We start from the raw sequence: 21,288 nt of genomic DNA on the forward strand, positions 1-21,288 counted from the left end.
TTATTCATATTAAAATTCTACGATATCATAAAAGTTAATTTTACTTCTACATAATTATCAATGACTCAAAACTTGTGGCACAAGTTAACATTTCAACGATTTGGGCTACTAATAACCCATACTAATAAACCGATAACTATTGGGCCTAGAATATTAACAATATATTTACCGTTCGGAAATCTACGGAAGTTATAGTTTCATCATGATGTATACTAATTCACTCAGACAAATAAAAGATACCACCACTACAGTATTTTGTTACAAACACAATATCAAACTTCGCCTTAGTTACCCAAAATGCAAATTCGGAAATCATATATTAAAGTTAGCGTACTCCACTGTCCATCCACAAAGTATGGAATTCAACCTTTAATTATTTCTTGCAAATTATAATCAGAACAACCAGTAAAATAATACCATTAGTATAATTAAAAATATATCAAAAATTAAATATGAGATCCCGCCCGTAGGGCGGGCCGACCCTAGTGTTGTATAAAGTAAATGAAAAACTACGAGTGTATACATAGCATACACGTTTCAGTTGACAAAAAAAGAAGAAGAAAGAATATCGTGTCAATATAACTAGTTGCACATCCTAACAACCGCCGTAAAGCTGACTAAAGATGTGGTCTGGACCACCTTAAATCTACAAAGAGAGTTAGATAAGGAACTTAGTAATGTGAAGAATGGCTGAGTAAAAGAAAAGAAATGAAGCCTGTAGGGAGTTCAAAGGGTTTGAAACAATGTATCAGAAGAGGATGAGCGTGTTAGGAAAAGATGAAAATCATTTGTTTGCATTGTTGAGTGAGAAGCAACTATGCTAGTGGGTTTCCGGGATGTTGCACCATCTTCTTTTGGATAACAAATTGGTTTATAAAAATATAATAAACTATAGTTTAAGAGATAGATGCAGTAGGTGTGAACGCATGGATTACCAACCAACCATTCATATGACCTCATGGCTTCTATCATATATTTGGTCAACTATATATTTTTTTTCCTTTTCTGGTTAGGAAAATATGAATATCGTTACCTAAATAGAATAGTTTCAGATTTGTAGGAACAATCTGGTGTCAGTGAAAGTCATATATCATATATGGATGGATTCTTAGTTCAAAAAGTCATACGAGGATTCAAACATTACCATATAACTTTTACCAAAAAAAAAAAAACATTAACATATAACGATATATTATATGGTTAATAAACTCAACCTTCAGAGTATCCAATTATTCTCGGACTCTCAGGTCCTTGTGTCGGCCCTGCGATCAGGGTCGGACGTGTTAGAGATTGCAGGTGTCCTTCACGACATCAGGAACCTTGCCACTCTCTTCTGTCCCCTATCTTTTAATTTTATTCCTCGTCTAGATAATCGTCAAGCTGACTCTTTGGCACGAGCAGCTCTTGAACGTTTGAATGCAGTGTAAACTCTTTTATTAAGTAATGAAGTAGTTGATTGACAAAAAAAAAGTAAAGAGCGATTTATTTCTGATGTTTCATAATAACCATACTTTAAAGTCCAGGAACCTACGTCAAGATTTAATTGCAAGCTATATTAAAAGGTTTAACAATAAATTTAATTATTTTCTAAGAAAAGGTTCATGCATTTCAAGAGCATGTTTTGATTGGTAAGTAATAGAGTAAAATGGTAGGATAAAAAAGTTAAAAAATAAGGAAGTTAAAAAGTGAAACTGGGAATAAAACTTTTCCTCTTACTATTATGAGAAGACGACCTATTTCCACATAAGAACTACAATATAATAACAAATGTACACAATTTTTTAATCTCGTCTTAATTACACACCAGTTAAATATAATAACATATTTCCACACACGATGAAAGTTCGAAACCCCGTTTCCACACAGACCAAGATTATGCTTGGTTTTAATGGTTTGTGAAATTAACCAATAGTAAACCAATTTGTATCGGTTGATATTTGTACAATCCGACCCAAACGAAGATCCAACTACAAATCGATTAAAATCAGACCAAACCCCTATTAAAATCCCCCAAATCGATTTCATCCTTTAGAACCTTAAAATCTAAAAATCCAGAAAAGAGATGTGGGAAAGACCAACCCATAAGATATTTCAATTTCCACACACTCTCTTTATTCCATTTATTCTTGAAGAAACTTGATAAAGTCTAAATGAGTTTGGTTTTGAGTTTAATTTATAAGTAGAAACGATTCATCTCTTCATTTTCCATCCTCATCTTTGGAATCATCATTGTATTCTTCGATCTTAAAGTCATTCTCCTCCTTTAGCATCATCTTTCATCACTGTCCTCTTCATTCTTAAAATTACTGTCTTGTAGAGAGACAGAGGAAGAAGATTTGGGGATTTAAGTTTTTTGGTTTCGAATTGGCTTCAGTTGGGTCTTGGGTTGGTTTATTAGATCCGATTGTATTAGGTCAATTTAATCCGGTTTATATTCTCTAATCGGGTCGTTTTTAGTTTAGTTAGGTTAGTCATTGGTTAAATTTTTAAAATAGAAACACACAAACCAACTTTAAACTACTATTTGTTGGTATTAGTTTGTCATTCAAAGTTTAGGGGGAAACGGGTTTTGAACTTTTATCGTGTGTAGAACTAGGTTGTCATACTTAATTTGTGTGCAATTAGATCTAGGTTGAAAGATTGTGTATATTTATTACTATATGATAATTCTGGTGTAGAAATAGGTCGTCTTCCCCATTATCAAAGTAACAAATTAATTTATTTTTTCTCTTCTTTGGTGTTAATGGGTGAAAAACACGTTGTACCTGACTGACTGGCTAAAAGTCAGAGTAACTGAGTAGAAAACACTTTTGCTCCAATTTATTATCGCTATATATACTTTTCACTCACAACCAATATAGTGGACATACAAATTTGCATTAAGTGATCGAAATTCTCTTTCTACAGTATATTATGTTGGTCATCTAAGACTAGTTTGAATTTCAAACTAGCTACTAGTTTAAAATCTATACTATTAAAAAAATTCATCTTAAAAATCTACTTATAAAAAATTGTTGCATCTATTTATTACTTTTTTTATTATTTTGGTCATACTCTAACTATGAAACATTATTACTATTTTTAAAGAATTCATATACACATTATACATCAAATACTAAAATGAGGGTACTTATTCATCACAACATAATATTATGCAACATATTATACAATATCATTTGAATACTTCCTAAATTTCCCGAGCCAACACGAGAAATACACAAAATCCAAATAAATACCAAAAAATATTTAAATACGCAAAACTTAACATTTTAAACGAAAAACTAAAAATATCCAAAGTTTTATCCGAATAACTGAAATATAATTCAAAATTTTTGAAATTTTACTAAAACCCAAAACTATAACCAAAACCCTGAATACGAAGCTTAAATTTTTTTGCAACACTGAAAACATATCTAAAATATCCATATATACATAATAAACACAAAAAAATTAGGGTACTTTGGATAGCCGGACTAGGAGAGAGACACGCGGATCCAAAAAAAAACTAATAGGTATTTTGCTCGATCCCGAACCGAACCTGTATTTTTGTGTAGGTTTAGTTTTTTTTTTGTCCAAGTAAAATGTATATGTTAAGAGAGAGTTACATAAGAATGTACATAAAAATCTAAAATAAATTTAAAAAATTTAAAAAATTTCTCTTATTTGAGATAATACGACTTTAGAACATAATAATATATAAAATTCCAAAATACTAATTAATATTAAACTTTGATTATAAGCCAAAAATATTGTGTTTTAGAACCGTAGATCAAAATCGAGTAAATTAATTATTATTGAAAAGAATGTAACTAACCCTCTGAGTCATCTAAGATAGAGTTTCAAAAAGAAATCCAAAGTCAAAAACTTGGATGTAATTCAAACATACATCATCCCAAAATCCACTGAATTTAAGATAGATGTTCATTACAAGTTTTTTTCAACTAGTCCATTACTAGTTTTATACAACGTAGAAAGCAGAAACATTTTGGGAAAATTTTACTTTTACACTTTGTTGGATACCACTTTTCAACTTTACCATCAGTCTAAGGACATTTTCAGAAATACACACTTTCATTAATGAGCAAAAGACAAGAACACCCTTACCTTATCTTCTTCTCCACTATTGGTTTCTCTCCCTGTCCTCGAGTCACCGTCATCTCTCTCTCACCGTCGTCTCTCTCTCTCACCGTCAATTTCCGGCGCCTCTCTCACCGCCTAGTTCTGGTGTCTCTCTCACCGTCGATCTCTCTCTCACCGTCGATCTCTCTCTCACCGTCGACTTCCGGTGACGAAATCGATTCAAAATCTCCAAGATGTCAACTCATATACGTGATTCACAACTTATGTCTCTAATTTCTGTATTTTTGTTTGATTCGATTTTGTGCTTTCTCTTATCGAAAAATCAAACAAGGTTCTCTTAGATATCTCATTTAAAGAGGTCGATCTAAGAGAAACAGATTTGATAGTGAAACGTTGAGAGTGAAAACATTGAGTATTTGAAAACTTAAATCTGGTTTTGAAATCATATTAAGATTGATCTGAATGGTTCCGGCTAAGAAAAGAGATTTTCCGATAGTAAAAACTGCATATTAAGGAAGAGATAATTTCCGATAGTAAAAACTGAATATTAAGGAATTATAACCCCTTATAAATCTGGGTTTCATGAGATTGTTGATAAATACAACTCAATGATTTATAAGGAATTATAACCCTTTATAAATCTGGGTTTCTACCAGGAAACCTCTTCTGCAGATCTGTTATGTCTACATAGGGACTCAACAAGGGCTTCGACAATTACTGAAGTGTTGGAGGTGGAGAAGAAAAATAATGTGAGTTTTTACTAAAGTTTATAAATATATTTGTACTGTATTGTTTAGAAAGAGGTTTATAAACATACTCCTTGAAAAAGGGTTACAAGCAGACGCCTTGGTAAAAAATGTGAAGCGTTTAGACATTTTAGAATATTTTTCATTTTGTACTTTTTCTGTAACACGTTGCTTGCATCATTCACACACTAGCCCTTAACATTCACATTATATTATTGAGAATGGTTGCTCTGTTTCTTCTTGGCTTGTGTTTTGTGTGTTAACTCGCATGTTTCACTTGTCTTAACACCTTGCTTATGTCATGCCCTCATTAGCTCCTGCCATTTACATGAGATTACTAAGTTAACTATATTGTTTCATAATGGTTTATAAATAAGAGATTTACAGAGACTTATAAAACGTTGTTTTATCTTTGTTACAGGGTGTGGTTACTACAGTGTTTGGATTCTCTGAGGAATTCAAACATTTGGTGAACCCAACACATCCTCATGATAAGGACTTTGAAAGTGTTATACAACTAGTTCAACAAGGATACAATGTGTAGAAAATCGATTGGGAACAAGGATTTGTGGATGTTTTCTTACAACAGAAGACATTGGTCGACAAAGCAGGACAGAAGACAAAGATGTACAGCAAAACCTCTAAGGTCATTGTGTTTTTGATGTTTTATAAGACTTTATCAAATTTGAAATTGTTAAGTTATGTTAATATTATAAGCATTTATAAATCTCTTATTTTTGTTTGAAATAGGAGCAAACACAATATCAAGAAGAACAACAAGTGGAAGCTGATGCTGAATTCGGTGACGGTGATAAAGAAAGAGAAACATCAAAAATCAATGAAGTAAGCTAATATATAAACCCTTATAAATTTGGACTATCATTTAAAAAAAATTATAAGCCATCCTAAATTTGTTATTGTTTTTTTTCTCTCTTGGAAATAGGGTTGAGGAAGAATAAGAAGAACAAATGGAAGCTGATACAGAAGTTGAGGAGTCCGTGCAAGCTGAAAGGCAGAAATGAAGAAGAGGAAATAAGGTAAATAACTCTCTTTATAATGGTTTATAAATGTTATTTTCTGATCGTGTTCTCAAAATTGAATGATGAATATGTTTATATAGCCATCATAATACTGTTTAGGAACAAGAGCATAAGAAGAATAAAGAGAAAAGAAAAGATGAAGCGTATGAGAAAGCTAAGGAGAAATTTCAAGATGAAGATGGTTCCAAACTCGATAAGTTAATCCAAATGCTTTATGATTTGAATAAACGAGTAGAAGTAATCGAGAATGTCAAGTGGTAAGCAAATAACTTTACCAAGCACTTATAAATATTTTCACATGTTATTTTCTTTACCTATTATGACATGATTTTTTGAAGGCAGACGGTTATGAGAGTCCATGCAACTATGATGATACAAAAGGTGCACCAAATGATGAAAATGAAGAAAAAGAATATTCTGGTGGTAAAAGAAATGCAACAGATGATGAAAATGATGAAGAAGAAATTTCTGATACACAGCAACTAACGGAAGTGAATATTCTTAGGGAAAATGAGAATACAGAGAAAATCACTCCAGACGAAGACACTGAAAAAAGTGAAAAAAAAAGATGCATGGAACAAAAGTCACAGTTACAATTCTAAAAAATAGAATATAAAGGTTTATAAAATTTTTTATATTAAGCTTAACTAATCTTATCTTTTGTAGATGACGTCATCTACTCCAACATTCACTACTCCAAACTTTGATATAAGGGTATAAAATTTAATATATTTTATAAGGCCTTGTAAATTTTAATGTATAAAGCTTAAAATTATAGTTTCTAAATAATTTGTTTACAGATTACATCGCCTATAAATAAGTATTCGCAAGAGATGATTAAACCATTTATAAGCATTATCTATGGATTCATAAATAATAATGTATTAAAATTTATTAAACATCACTTATAAACCTTCGTAAAACTCAGATATACTAGTTTATAAAGTATTATATAAACTCATAGATGAAATTTAAACACAAAAAATGATATGTAAAGGCTGATAAATAACTTATAACCCTTTATATATCTTATAATAATATTTTAGAAAGCATTATGAAAATTAATGATAAAAAGTTTAAAAAATAAAATCGGTGATATAAATACATGAAGATGCTCGTTACTAATTTTCTTAAAAAATAAACTAGAGTAAATGTAAAGTGCAAATGATTTACAGCTTACAATCACTTATAAGAACACGTGCTACACATATATATTACAGAAAGACATGTGTCTTGTTTCTCTTATATGTGTCAAGAACATATATATTACATATAAAAACATGTGTCTTCTCTCTCTTTCTGCAACTCTTATCTTCTTGAACATTGTGTTTCCCTCTGAAAACATAAAAACATAAGGCTAAATATATATATTGTTTTAAGGTTTCTTTTATAAGGTCTTATAAATATAAAAATTGTAATAAATACCTCAAGGGGGTTTACTGTTTCCAGCAATATGCAAATTATGAGTAATTAAAACTTCATCCCGTGTCTGAATCGTATTTGACACAATCCTTGATGATAAATGAGTTCTTCTGTGAAACGTTAACAAAAAACATAAAGCTAATAGTAAATCTCCAAATGACATCATTATATTTATAAGGTCTTATAAATGTAAAAGTTGTAATAAGTATTGCTATGACATACTTCCGGCAATAAGCAAATCTTGAGTATTACATACTATCTTGTAAAATAACTAACTGATAACTATCATAAACGAAAACCTTAACAAGGAGTTCCATGTAGTTACCTTAATGGTTATACATAGATGAAGGCATCCATTCTCTTGAAGTTTGTTCATATATGATGCTACTTGACGATCATTCCTAATAAATACCGGAGGGAGCTCTTTTGAACTAAAGTTTAACTTTGAAGGTGAGACATAGCTAAGATTTATACTGTTTAACTTGGAAGGTGAGACATCGATTCCAAAATTTTCTAAAACAACCTCAATCAAATCATTGTAGCTGATATCTTCAAGAATCATACTAAGACAAGATCCCCTTTCATCATCGACTATGAAATCCTAATGAATTCCATTTATTAGTTTCCAGTCTCCACGTATAGAACACAATTTGATCTTCATAACCTGATTATAAGAACATGGAGATTAGAGAAGGAATGATCAACAAGATATATAAAAAAAAATACATAACACTATGTTCCTCATCGATAAAAATTTATAAGGTTTTATAAATCTGAGATTTGAAAATTTCATGAGAAAAACTTCGTCTCCTTTCCAGAAACCGATCGATCTTGAGAAACCAAGCAAAAATTACAAAAAAAAAGACGAAAATCACTATCTATTATCCTCTGACCTTTGTTACGCGTTCGTGAAGAGAGATTGTTATGTTCGTTTGAGCTGTAGTCTTCGCCAAATCTCGTCGGACGTCAACGTCGTCGGAACCGTCAAATCTATAAATCATTTATAAATGTTTATAAGAAAGTTATGAAAGTTTATAAATAATTTATAAGGGGTATGTATACTATTAATAAGAGTTTATAAAAACTGTATAAAAGATTATATTCAATTTATAAGAGGTATTATAAGAGTTGTATAAGTTTATAAATCAACTAAAAGAGTCTAAAACCATTTAGAAAGCCTTATAAGATAATTTATAATGGTTTGTATAATAATTTATAAGGGTTTATAAGGGTATGTAAATAATGTATACGGGTTTATAAAAATAATTTATTAAGTTTATACACCATTATAAAATATTATAAAATGATTTATAAGGGAATTTAAAATTTCTGAAGCGGTGGAGTCTTGATTGCTGTCCACATGTACCTCAGAATCTGCCACGTATCATCATCTCCTTACAAATCCTAATAAGGATATGTAAAATTATTTGTAAGAGTTTATAAACCATTAATAAATGCATATAAAACAAGTTATAAAATCTATAAACCATTTATAAATGTTTATAAGAAAGTTATGAAAGTTTATAAATAATTTATAAGGGGTATGTATACTATTAATAAGAGTTTATAAAAACTTTATGAAACATTATATTCAATTTATAAGGGGTATTATAAGAGTTGTATAGGTTTATAAATCAACTAAAAGAGTCTATAACCATTTAGAAAGCCTTATAAAATAATTTATAATGGTTTGTATAATAATGTATACGGGTTTATAAAAATAATTTATAAAGCTTATACACCATTATAAAGGATTATAATAAAACAATTTATAAGGATATGTAAAATTTCTGAAGCGGTGGAGCCGTGCTTGCTGTCCACATGTGCCTTAGAATCTGTCACGTATCATCATCTCTTTACAAAGCCTTATAAGGGTATGTAAAATTATTTGTAAGAGTATATAAACCATTAATAAAGACATATAAAACAAGTTATAAGATCTATAAAACATTTATAAATGTTTATAAGAAAGTTATGAAAGTTTATAAATAATTTATAAGAGGTATGTATACTATTAATAAGGGTTTATAAAAACTTTATGAAAGCCTTATAAAATAATTTATAATGGTTTGTATAATAATATATAAGGGTTTACAAGAGTATGTAAATATTTTATAAGGGTATAAAGAAGCCAACTCTGCAACTTTTATAAAGAGTTATAAATATTTAATTCTTTGATCGTACAAACCACATTCTGGATACTCCTCCCTAATCTTAGAGATCAAAAGCGTTCCCATCCCAGATCTAGTTCCTCCTCCCAACGAATGACAAAACTGGAAACCTACACAGAGATCAAAACCAAATGTATCACAATGATAACAGCATCAACGAAACCTAAATCAAATACACCACAGAGATCTCAAATCAAATCACGCACGACGATAAAACATATCGAGATTCAAAAACAAAATCAGTTATCCTCTCACCTTGTAGGCAATCTTTGTTCTCAGCTTCCTTCCTCACAACATCGAGAATTCGTTGAAGTAGACATCGATACGTTCGAGCTGGAGGGGAGAGTCGCCGACGTATTGGCCGGTGTGGTCAACGTCGTGCTCGTCGCAGATCACTTCCCAGAACTTGGCTCCGATCTGGTTTCCACATTGGTTGCCGTGGATGTGGAGGCTCTCTCTCATTTTCTCGCCGGAATCGTCTCGTCGAATCTCTAACTAGAGTCGTCGATCAATTTGGGAATTTTGAAAATTCTTGTTAGAGAATATGTTTATGTTTCATTAAATAAGGTTATAAATGTCTTTTACCCTTCATTAAAGATGAGGGTAAAAGTGGTTAGTGTAAAGTTGAAAAGTGGTATTAGGAAAGTGGTATTAGTAGCAATTCCCCAAACATTTTTAATTAAATTAACTAATTATATCAGATAGTTAAATTAGGTAACTAATATTAATTAACACGAACGAAACCGTGATAAAAGGAGAAACTTTCTCCCTCTGTCTCACAAACGTTTTCAACTTTTGTTGTTTGTTTGTTGTCTCTTCAACAAAGTCTCAAACGATCGCTGCGTCGTCCCCATCTCTCTCTCCCCCTTACATTCTCCCTTCTATTTTGGATCTTTCTTAGTTGCGTACACACCAAGGTAACAAAAACAAAAGAAGAAAATCAGATTTGTTGTGCGTTAGGTTTTTTTTTTCTCTCCTCTTCGGGACAAAATGGGACAAAAGAATTTGATCTACAGCTTCGTCGGTCGTGGCACGGTGATTCTCGTCGAGTATACCGAGTTTAAAGGCAATTTTACTTCCGTCGCTGCACAATGCCTACAGAAACTCCCTTCTTCGAACAACAAGTTTACCTACAACTGCGACGGTCACACCTTTAATTACCTCGTCGAAAATGGCTTCAGTGAGTTTCACTTCTTGATCCCAACACATTTTTGTGTGGATATGATTCTCTTTATGACTTGAATGTGTCTTTGTATTCGTATTGCAATCTATTACAGTGGATCTATATGGTTGTTGGTGGAACCAGTGACATTGGGGTGTATATTTGTTCTGCTTCTGTGAAAGTTTTTTTGTGTGTTTCCGTATTATAAGGTTTCTTGCCAAAGAAGTTAGCTTTCTTTTGTATTGATAGATGTATGTAGGATTAGATATTTTTATCTTTTTAATTATTGCTACATTTCTTGTTTTCGATCTCTCTGGTCTCTGTTTTAGGCTGTATTTGAACTAGGTAATGTATGACAATGTTTTGCAGTTTCTTACTTGTCATGGATCTTATTTTTCATGGATGAAGGATCTGACAAAAGAATTTTATGTGTTATGGTTGTGTGTAGCGTATTGTGTTGTTGCTGTTGAAGCTGTTGGGAGGCAGATTCCAATGGCTTTTTTGGAGCGAGTTAAGGAAGATTTCAGCAAGAGATATGGTGGTGGGAAGGCTACCACTGCTAAGCCTAACAGCTTGAACAAAGAGTTTGGGTACTTTATCTTTTCCATCAGAATGAAAAAAGAAAACTTCAATTCTTTTTTTTTTTTTTTTTTTTTTTTTTTTAGAAAACTTCAATTCTTGTCTCTGTGGATATGATTTTTAACTTGTTTGGTTATATAATAGGTCTAAACTGAAGGAGCATATGCAATACTGTGTGGATCATCCTGAGGAGATTAACAAACTTGCTAAGGTTAAGGCTCAAGTGAGTGAGGTGAAAGGAGTTATGATGGAGAACATTGAGAAGGTCAGAATAGTATATCTATGTCAACCTCACAATCCCGTCTTATTCTTTTAAGCATATTTGTGCTTGAATTTTCCTGCCCATTGAGGTAGAAGTGACCTACTCCTGCTGAACTCACTGAACTTATTCATTTATTTGAAGGTCCTTGACCGTGGTGAGAAAATTGAGCTTCTAGTGGACAAAACTGAAGATCTTCGTTCACATGTTAGTGCTTACCTTTCACTTATATGTGTCTTAGGTTTTTAATAACATTATTTTTCAGCAATGTTAAATTCATGCGAGAAGAATCAAAGAAAAACTTATGTGTATACATATAAAAACATAACAAGGCATTAGAGTTCTAAGGCTCTTGTATTTGCCATTTGAATATCAACAGGCACAAGATTTCAGAACACAAGGAACGAAAATAAGAAGAAAGATGTGGTGGGAGAACATGAAGATTAAGCTCATAGTCGCTGGTATCATCATTGCCTTGATTCTCATCATCATCATCTCGGTTTGTCCTGGCTTCAAGTGTACTTGAAAAGTAGAACAGTCTGAGAGATTATAAGCCCCTTATTGTTAAACTAACCTAACTCCTCCCGGTATTTGCCCTTCTATTTTGATCTTTTTGTTTTTGCAGTGTCTCTTTTATAGTTTATTTTTATTATTGTTAGGAAAAAGCAATATGATGGCTCAGTATTGAGAAATGATGATTTGGGTTGTGAATGTTTGGAAAGGGATATAAGCTGTTGGGGTTTGCTTATATATAGGCTAGGTCTTTGTGCTATTGGTGATCACATGTCTTTTTGTAATCTTGAATCGAATGTTGGGTTTTTGCTCCTTCAAATCTCCTTAATTTTCTCGCTAGGGAAAAACATATTTATATTAGATCTTTGTGCTCATGGTGATAAAATCCACTATACTTATTTGATAGAAGAAGAAATTAAGCAAAGTATTAGATTAAGATACAACAATCATAAGATAATGCTTTAATACAACTAGTTGACAGACAACGAAAGATCAAAGTCAGACCGCTAACAATTTCTACGATAGGCACAAAATAACACAAGGAAATGCTATAATACAAGATCAACAACTACTTGACAGACACTGAAAGCACAAACTTAAAATTGGAACAATCGTAACGGTTTATGCGGTCGCACCAGTTATCTTCAGGTCCATAGAATTTGTTTCAACTGAGGATAAGGACTTGGAAATTTCGTATAGCCATGAGCGAAAAAAAGAAGAAACTTGTATGTGAATATGTTGTGATCAACAACTAGAAACCTTAATGACTGAGAATATAGAAAAGACTTCGGAATCTTTATTTAAAAAAAAGGAGAAATAGAACAAAACATCAGATAATGAAACAACAAACATAAGGAAATGCTTGCATACATGAGCACTTAACTACTAGACATACATTCAAGGATTGCACTCAAACTGAAACAATATTAACGGCTTCTGCGCTTACTGGGACCAACTATCTTGACAAGCCACTCCGGTTTGTATGAAGCAATGACGTGCGCTATTGCCAGTCCAAGCAACACTCCAGGTCCATATCCAATTACTACAGCTTTCCAGTTCAACACTTCTACTTCTTCTTCTTTGTCTTCTTGCTTAGGTCGTTGTGTGGGTGTAGCATTAGTCCCAAAGCAAGTTTCCTGGAGTGGATGGCCACAAAGCCCTGCATTCCCTTCGAATGAAGATTTTGGTTGTCCCGTAATCTGTGTTCCTTGTGGTATTTCACCCTTGAGCTGGTTGTGGGACACATTTATGTACGCCAAAAATGAGAGGGTCCCAAGCCCATTAGGAATAAACCCTGAGAGTTGGTTTCTTGATAGGTCTAGTGACTCGAGATTGCTCAGATTTGCCAACGACAAAGGAATATGACCTGTGAAGGCATTGTTTGAGAAGTTGAGTGCAATCAGCGCTTTCAAGAGACCAATGGATTCAGGAATCTGTCCTTCAATTCTATTCCCAGAAAAACCAATGGTCGCGTAGGAATTAAGGACCAACGCTTGTTCCATATATAGACCTTTGTATTGCAAATCTACAGCCTCTACATTGTTATAGTACAAGTTCCCGTTAGTACTTTTTTTGCGTAGCATATAAAGACCACCATCTTCATTCATAGTAGGGGATGTTGCTTTCCAATTGACAAAGTATGTTGGTGGCAAGCTTCCAGTAAACTTATTATCAGATATCTCAAATATACGCAGCTCCGGAAACCCGAGAGGACCTTGACCAGGAAGAGATATAGATCCATAGAATTTGTTTGAACTGAGGATAAGGACTTGCAGATTTGGTAAAGCCTTGAGCCAAAAAGGAAACTTGTCTTTGATTCTGTTGTGGTCAACAGCCAGAAACTCGAGAGATGAACAATTCTGAAGAGATCCTGGAAGTTTCCCGGTGAGTAGATTGTGTCCAACATCAAGTGATCGTAGAGAAGAACTGATATAAAATGCGTCAGGAATACTTCCTTCCAAGTTGTTCTTCCGTAGAGTCACAAATGTCAAGTTACTCAAGCATTGAGGAACTGGACCTGTGAGGTTATTGTAACCTAGCAATAAATCCGTGAGAGATCTACATTTGCACATTGAAAGCGGTATGCTCCCTGTGAATTTGTTGTACTGTGTACTCAACATGCTGATAGAGAGTGGTAGAATAGGAATTTCTCCTTCGAAACAGTTTTGCTCCAGATTTAATTCTTTCACTGATGAGTTTACCAAAACATCCACTGGACCTTCGAAACCATTAAGCGAATTGTTTTTTAGAAAAACTGTGGTCAGACGAGGAAGGTTCCATAACCACTCGGGGATTTTCCCTTTGATTCTGTTGTGTGACAATGTTATAAGCTCCAACTTCTCAAGGTTCTTTAAGATATTTGGGAACTCGATGATGCCACAGCTTTGTAACAACAAACTCTCCAAGTTTGTTGGAATGTCTAAACTTGTATCTAAACTGGCCGGAGATATAGGATTACCGGAAAGATAGAGAACCGACAAAGATTTTAGCGGGGCGAAGAGGCGTATATCAATCGGGTAACTTGTGTTTATGAAAGAAAGGTCAAGAATCTTGAGGTTGATGAGCTTTGAGATAGGCTCTATGATTTTTCCTTCAAAATGGTTCTGCCCAAGGTATAAGTACTCGAGCATAGATGGGGTAGAGGAATTAGGAAAATTAATAGATCCGTTGAGATCGTTTCCACTAAGATCAAGATCTGATAAGGAAGGCATGGTGAAGAGAGAAGAAGGAATGGTTCCATAGAAGTGATTCTCATAAAGATGTAGAAGAGAGAGCATGGTAAGATTTTGTACAGGTGGGAAACTACCAGTGAACTTGTTTTTGTCAAGGTGCAACTCTTTTAACGAGGTTAGGTTCCTAATTGTAGGAGGAACTTGCCCGAAAAAGTCATTGGAGGAAAGAGACAAGAGCTCGAGTCTGTTGAGATTTCCAAATTCAGAAGGTAGTAACGACCTGAACTTGTTGTAGCTTATATCTAAAACTGAGAGATTTAATAGATTCTGTACAAGTGGGAAACTACCGGTGAGCTTATTTTCGGAAAGGTCTAAAACAGAAAGAAGGCTTAGGTTATTAAACGAGGAAGGAACTTGGCCGAAGAAGCTATTATTGTAAAGAGATAAGACCTCTAACCTGCTGAGATTGCCAAATTCAGAAGGAAGTGAAGATGAGATGAAGTTGTTTCCACTGAGAAAAAGGTAACGAAGATGGTATAACCTGAAGAGGCTACTATTGGGCTTTAGAGTTCCACTGAGACAGGCCTTGAGTCGTAGCTTCGTGACGGCACCCGTTGAGATATCGCACCTGACTCCGTTAAAGGGATCACTGAGGTTGCAGTGGCTGCTATCAAACTCATCCATGAACTCAGTGAGAGCTTGAGTCTGATGGGGACCACAAGCAACATAACTACTTTTATCGATGTTTAATGTGAATAAGCTTGAAGGGGAGACACAACAGAGCAAGATTAGCGAGAGAAAATGCAAACGCACACGGGATTCAGACATGGTCTTTATGAAAAGTTTTGAAGAAGATTTATTTTGGTTTAAAAAAAAGTGAGGGAGAAGGTTGGTGATATAAATAGAGATATGTGGGTTTCAACTGGAGCTATTATGTCACCCATACAACTCGACTTATAAGAAGTCAGAGCTGAGTGATGTCTTTGTATTCTAGCTTGGAAAAAAAAATATGGCTAAGTGGCTAATTTCCATTCATATCATGAAGTGAAATCCACGTTAGTTGATTTTTCTAGCGTATAACTTGGATTGGAATAGTTTAACAGAAATAAACAAAACTTGGTTCGAAATTTCTCACATGTGTTCAAAACGACATGCACATAATGTTTGTGGAGTGTCAATTTGCAGACCTGTTAACGTGAAGGACCGTCACAGACAAAGTGGTCACATATATATTGGTTTAGCTAACAAAAGACCTTACATGTCTGATGTATCACACACTAAGCGCAGTTTCTCGGAATCGCAACCGACGAACATCTCATGGACCTTAGCCGACTGATGATTATAGATCACTTTCAGTTTGTCGCCGGATTGATGATTAGATCTATTAACGAAATCATCGGAAAAATACAACCGCAGGCGATTGATGATTAGATTTAAATCTACATGTTCCATACCAGTCGGTCTGAATCACTTGATGATTCTGGCTATGGATAAACTTCGCTCCATCATGTTCATTCTAAAATAGTAAAAATCTACTCTCAAAAGATAGAAGATCAAAGCATAACCGATAACACAAAGAGATCTACACATCAATCCAACATTTGGAGCTTTCCGAAATTAGATCCGAAAGCTATATGAACATGCATAAGGTGAGGAAAATAAAGCAAAAACAAAGATAGCCGAATATAATTGGAGCGAGTTAAGGAAAATTTCAGCAAGAGATATGGTGGTGGGAAGGCTACCAATGCTAAACCCAACAGCTTGAACAAAGAGTTTGGGTACTTGAGCTCCACCGTCAGAATGAAACACAAAAAATTTCTTTCTAGTCTCTATTGATATGATATTAACTTGTTTGTCTTTCTCGTAGGTCTAAACTAAAGGAGCATATGCAGTACTGTGTGGATCATCCTGAGGAGATTAACAAACTTGCTAAGGTTAAGGCTCAAGTAACTGAGGTGAAAGGAGTTATGATGGAGAACATTGAGAAGGTCAGGATAGTATTATCTATGTTAATCTCACAGCTCTGCTTTATAATTAATTTGAGCATATTTGTCATAACTGGCTTGAATTTGTGAAGCTGACTAAGCTTTATGTAATTCATTTATTTTCAGGTCCTTGACCGAGGTGAGAAAATCGAGCTTCTAGTGGACAAAACTGAGGATCTTCGTTCACATGTTAGTGCTTACCTTTCACTTATATGTGTCTTAGGTTTTTAATAACATTCTTTTTCAGCAGTATTAATTCCTTTTGAACTAATCAAAGAAAAACTCATGTGTATACATATAAACACATAACAAGGCATTAGATTTATATTTGCCATTTGAATAACAACAGGCATAAGATTTCAGAACACAAGGAACAAAAATAAGAAGAAAGATGTGGTGGGAGAACATGAAGATTAAGCTCATAGTCGTTGGTATCATCATTGCATTGATTCTCATCATCATCATCTCGGTTTGTCCTGGCTTCAAGTGTACTTGAAAAGAAGAACAGTTTGAGAGATTATAAGCCCCTTATTGTTATACTAACCTGCTCCTCCCAGTATTTTCCCTTCTATTTTGATCTTTTTGTTCCGCAGTGTCTCTTTTATAGTTATTTTTAATTTTGTTAGCAAAAAAGCAATACGATGAGCAGTATTTAGAAATGATCCTTTGGGTTGTGAATGTTTGGAAACTGATTTAAGCTGTTGGGGTTTGCTTATACATAGGCTAGGTCTTTGTGCTCATGGTGATGGCATGTTTTTTTTGTAATCTTGAATCGAATGTTGGGTTTTGCCGTTTCCTTCAATCTCCTAATTTTCTCATTAGGGGAAAAACATTATATTAGATCGTTGTGTTCATGCTTATTTGATAGAAGAAGAAATAAGCAAAGTATTAGATTAAGATACAACAAACATAAGATAGTGCTTTAATACAACTAGTTGACAGACAAGGAAAGATCAAAGTCAGACAGCAACAATTCTAACGATACACACAAAAAAACACACAAGGAAAATGCTATATAATACATGATCAACAACTACTTGACAGACATTGAAAGCACAAACTTAAAACGGAAACAATCCCAACGGTTTATGCGGTCGCACCAGGTATAGCCTTGAGCCAAAAAAAGAAACTTGTATTTGATTCTGTTGTGGTCAACAACTAGAAACCTTAACGACTGAAAGACTTCGGATTCTTTACAGAAAGGATAAATAGAACAAAACATCAGATAATGATACAACAAACATAAGGAAATGCTTGCATACATGAGCATTTAAAACTAAGACATACATTCAAGGATTACACTCATACTGCTTCTGCGCTTACTGGGACCAACTATCTTGAGGAGCCACTCCGGTTTGTATGAAGCAACGAGCTGTGCTATTGCCAGTCCAAGCAACACTCCAAGGCCATATCCAATATCTACAGCTTTCCAGTTCAACACTTCTTCCTCTTCTTCATCTTCTTTAGGTTGTTGTGTAGGTGGTACATTATTAGTCCCAAAGCAAGTTTCCTGGAGAGGAAGACCACAAAGCCCTGCATTTCCTTCAAATGAAGATTTAGGTTGGCCAGTAATCTGTGTTCCTTGTGGTATTTCACCCTTGAGTTGGTTGTGAGACACATTTATGTACTCCAAAAAAGAGAGGCTCCCGATTCCATTAGGAATAGTCCCTGAGAGTTGGTTGCTTGATAGGTCAAGTGACTCGAGCTTGCCAAGATTGGAGAGAGAGAGAGGAATACGGCCAGTGAAGGCGTTGTTTGATAAGTTGAGTGAAATCAATGCTTTCAGAAGACCAATGGATTCAGGAATCTGTCCTTCAATTCTATTCCCAGAAAAATCAATAGTGGCGTATGAGGTAAGGACCCCCTGTTGCTCCATAGTTAGACCTTTGTATCGCAAATCTATAGCCTCCATAATGGCAGCGCTGAATTCCCCATGTATAAATTCTCCGTGTTGCATATATATATCACCATCTTCATTCATTGTAAGTGTTGGTGCTTTCCAGTTGACAAAATATCTTGGTGGCAAGCTTCCAGAAAACTTATTATCAGATATCTCAAATATTTGCAGCTCTGGAAACCTGAGAGGACCTTGATCAGGGGGAGATATAGAGCCATAGAACTTGTTTGAACTGAGGATAAGGACTTGCAAATTCGGTAAAGCCTTGAGCCAAAAAGGAAACTTGTCTTTGATTTTGTTGTGGTCAACAACTAGAAACTCTAGAGATGAGCAGTTTTGAAGAGATCTTGGAAGTTTCCCGGCGAGTAGATTGTGTCCAACGTCAAGAGACCGTAGAGAAGCACCCATATAAAACGTGTCAGGAATACTTCCTTCCAAATTTTTCTTCCTAAGATTCACAAACGTCAAGCTTTGACTCAAGCATTGCGGAATTGGACCAGTTAGGTTGTTGTTAGATAGCTTCAAGAGCGTCAGAGACCTATAATTGCAAAGTGAAAGAGGTATGCTCCCTGTGAATCTGTTGTCTGAAGCAGAGAAAAAGTTGATAGAGAGTGGTAGAATAGGAATTGCTCCTTCAAAATAGTTTTTCTCCATAAATAAATTCTTCACCGATGAATTTACTAAAACATCAACTGGACCTTCGAAACCATCAAACAAATTATCTGAAATAAACACTGTGTTTAGATGAGGAAGGTTCCACAACCACTCGGGGATTTTCCCTTTGATTCTATTGTCGGACAATGCTATAAAATCCAACTTCTCAAGGTTCTTTAAGGCATTTGGGAACTCGGTGATGCCACAGTCTGATAAGAGCAAGATCTCCAAGTCTGTTGGGATGTCTGACTTTGAACCTAAACTGTCCGAAGGTATGCTATTACCGGAAAGATCAAGGTGCACCAAAGATTTTAGCGAGGAAAAGAGGCTTATATCAATTGGGTAACTTGTGTTGAGGAAAGAAAGGTCAAGAACCTTGAGGTTGATGAGCTTTGAGATAGGCTCTATGATTTTTCCTTCAAAATGGTTGCGCCCAAGGTACATGGACTTGAGCCTAGATGGGGTAGAGGTGTTAGGAAATTTAATAGATCCGGTGAGATTGTTTCCATACAGACGGAGATCTGATAAGATAGGCATATTGACTACAGAAGAAGGAATGGTTCCAGAGAAGTAGTTATCATCAAGATTTAGAACAGAGAGCATGGTTAGATTTTCCACAAGTGGAAAACTACCAGTGAGCTGGTTGTCGTCAAGGTACAATTCGGTTAACGAGGTTAGGTTACTAATTGTGGGAGGAACTAGCCCGAAAAAGTCATTAAAGGCAAGATCCAAGAACTCAAGTTTGTTGAGATTTCCAAATTCAGAAGGGAGTGATGACCTGAAGTTGTTGGAACCTAGATCAAGGTAACTGAGGTGGTGCAACTCAAACAGGCTAGTATTGTTGGGATTCAGAGTTCCAGAGAAATGATTATGAGAAAGGTCTAAAAACGAGAGCTTTGTTAGATTCCGTACAAGTGGGAAACTACCAGTGAGCTGGTTGTGGTCAAGGTACAAATCGGTTAACGAGGTTAGGTTACTAATTGTGGGAAGAACTTGCCCGTAAAAGTCATTGGAGTGAAGATACAAGACCTCTAACCTGTTGAGATTTCCAAATTCAGAAGGGAGTGATGAGGTGAAGTTGTTTTGACTTAGATCAAGGTAACGGAGGTGGTGCAACTCAAACAGGCTAGTACTCTTGGGATTCAGACTTCCAGAGAAATGATTATTAGAAAGGTCTAAAAACGAGAGCTTCGTTAGAATCCTTACAAGTGGGAAACTACCAGTGAGCTCGTTTAGGGAAAGAGATAAATAGGAAAGAAGGCTTAGGTTATTAAATGAGGAAGGAACTTGGCCTACAAAGCTATTATTGGAAAGATATATGACCTCTAACCTGTTGAGATTGCCAAATTCAGAAGGAAGTGAAGACGAGATGAAGTTGTTTTGATCGAGGACAAGGTGACGAAGATGTTGTAATCTGAATAGGCTACTATATATTGGGCTTTAGCGTTCCACTGAGGCAGGTCTGGAGTCGTAGCATTGTGACCGCACCGGTCGATTTATCGCACCAGACTCCATTATTGGGATCACTGAGGTTGCAGTGGCTGCTATCAAACTCGTTCATGAACTCAGTAAGAGCTTGAGTCTGATTGGGATGACAAGCAACATAGATACTATCATCGTATGTGAAAGTGTAGAAGCTCGTTGAAGGGGAGACACAACAGAGCAAGATTAGCGAGAGAAAATGCAAACGCAAACGGGATTCAAACATGGTCTTTATGAAAAGTATTGAGGAAGAGGTATTTTGGTGTAAGAAAAGTGAAAGAGAAGATTGGTGCTATAAATAAAGATATGTGGGTTTCAACTGGAGCTATGTCACCCATACAACTTGACTTAGAAAGAAGATAGAGGAACTAAGTTGAAGTCTTTCTATTTTGGCTTCAGGTACAGTATGGCTAAGTGGCTAATTGCCACTCAATCCTGAAGTGAAATCCACGTTAGTTGATTTTTATAGCGTATAACTGTGGATACGAATAGTTTAACAGTAAAATACAAAAACAAAACTTCAATTCGAAAGACATCAGTTTGAAACTTCTCACATATGTTCAAAACTACATAAATCAGTTTAGCATAACGACATACTGTTAGTGGAGTGTCAAATTGCAGACTTG

At 34.7% G+C, this 21,288-nt stretch overlaps 2 protein-coding genes, 1 long non-coding RNA gene and 2 pseudogenes across 4 annotated transcripts; 3 read left to right on the forward strand and 2 right to left on the reverse strand.

Annotated features, from left to right (window-relative positions):
• The first annotated feature begins 3,843 nt into the window (after positions 1 to 3,843).
• LOC125608278 lies at positions 3,844 to 6,505 on the forward strand. 2 transcript variants are annotated; one of them, XR_007339245.1, is made up of 5 exons: positions 3,844 to 4,829; positions 5,248 to 5,472; positions 5,577 to 5,669; positions 5,770 to 5,863; positions 5,947 to 6,505. It is a non-coding gene; the product is annotated as an uncharacterized LOC125608278 (long non-coding RNA). The 2 variants fall into 2 exon arrangements; XR_007339244.1 differs by having other exon boundaries at positions 3,847 to 4,829; positions 5,966 to 6,505.
• Positions 6,506 to 10,177: 3,672 nt separating this feature from the next.
• Positions 10,178 to 12,327, forward strand: LOC106447093 (vesicle-associated membrane protein 725-like). Its single transcript, XM_013888948.3, has 5 exons — positions 10,178 to 10,639; positions 11,070 to 11,211; positions 11,345 to 11,465; positions 11,604 to 11,666; positions 11,839 to 12,327. The coding sequence occupies exons 1-5, from the start codon at positions 10,450 to 10,452 to the stop codon at positions 11,983 to 11,985; spliced, it is 663 nt and encodes a 220-aa protein (XP_013744402.2). The 5' UTR covers positions 10,178 to 10,449; the 3' UTR covers positions 11,986 to 12,327.
• Positions 12,328 to 12,746: 419 nt separating this feature from the next.
• LOC106447091 (receptor-like protein 42) lies at positions 12,747 to 15,553 on the reverse strand. Its single transcript, XM_013888947.3, has one exon. It carries the CDS (start codon positions 15,470 to 15,472, stop codon positions 12,899 to 12,901), a length of 2,574 nt encoding a protein of 857 aa, XP_013744401.2. The 5' UTR covers positions 15,473 to 15,553; the 3' UTR covers positions 12,747 to 12,898.
• A 731-nt stretch (positions 15,554 to 16,284) lies between these two features.
• LOC106448805 lies at positions 16,285 to 17,513 on the forward strand (annotated as a pseudogene).
• Positions 17,514 to 17,796: 283 nt separating this feature from the next.
• On the reverse strand, positions 17,797 to 21,161 carry LOC125608279 (annotated as a pseudogene).
• Between the last annotated feature and the right edge of the window lie 127 nt (positions 21,162 to 21,288).

This window comes from Brassica napus, chromosome A4 (genome assembly GCF_020379485.1).
Source record: "Brassica napus cultivar Da-Ae chromosome A4, Da-Ae, whole genome shotgun sequence".
Lineage (NCBI taxonomy): Eukaryota > Viridiplantae > Streptophyta > Magnoliopsida > Brassicales > Brassicaceae > Brassica > Brassica napus.

Excerpts from the sequence above, each read along its gene's own strand:
- LOC106447093 (XM_013888948.3), top strand. The coding sequence starts at position 10,450 with ATGGGACAAAAGAATTTGATCTACAGCTTCGTCGGTCGTGGCACGGTG. Across the intron at positions 11,466-11,603 it reads TGATGGAGAACATTGAGAAG|GTCCTTGACCGTGGTGAGAA; the intron begins GTCAGAATAGTA and ends ATTTATTTGAAG. Across the intron at positions 11,667-11,838 it reads CTGAAGATCTTCGTTCACAT|GCACAAGATTTCAGAACACA; the intron begins GTTAGTGCTTAC and ends GAATATCAACAG.
- LOC106447091 (XM_013888947.3), bottom strand. The coding sequence starts at position 15,472 with ATGTCTGAATCCCGTGTGCGTTTGCATTTTCTCTCGCTAATCTTGCTC.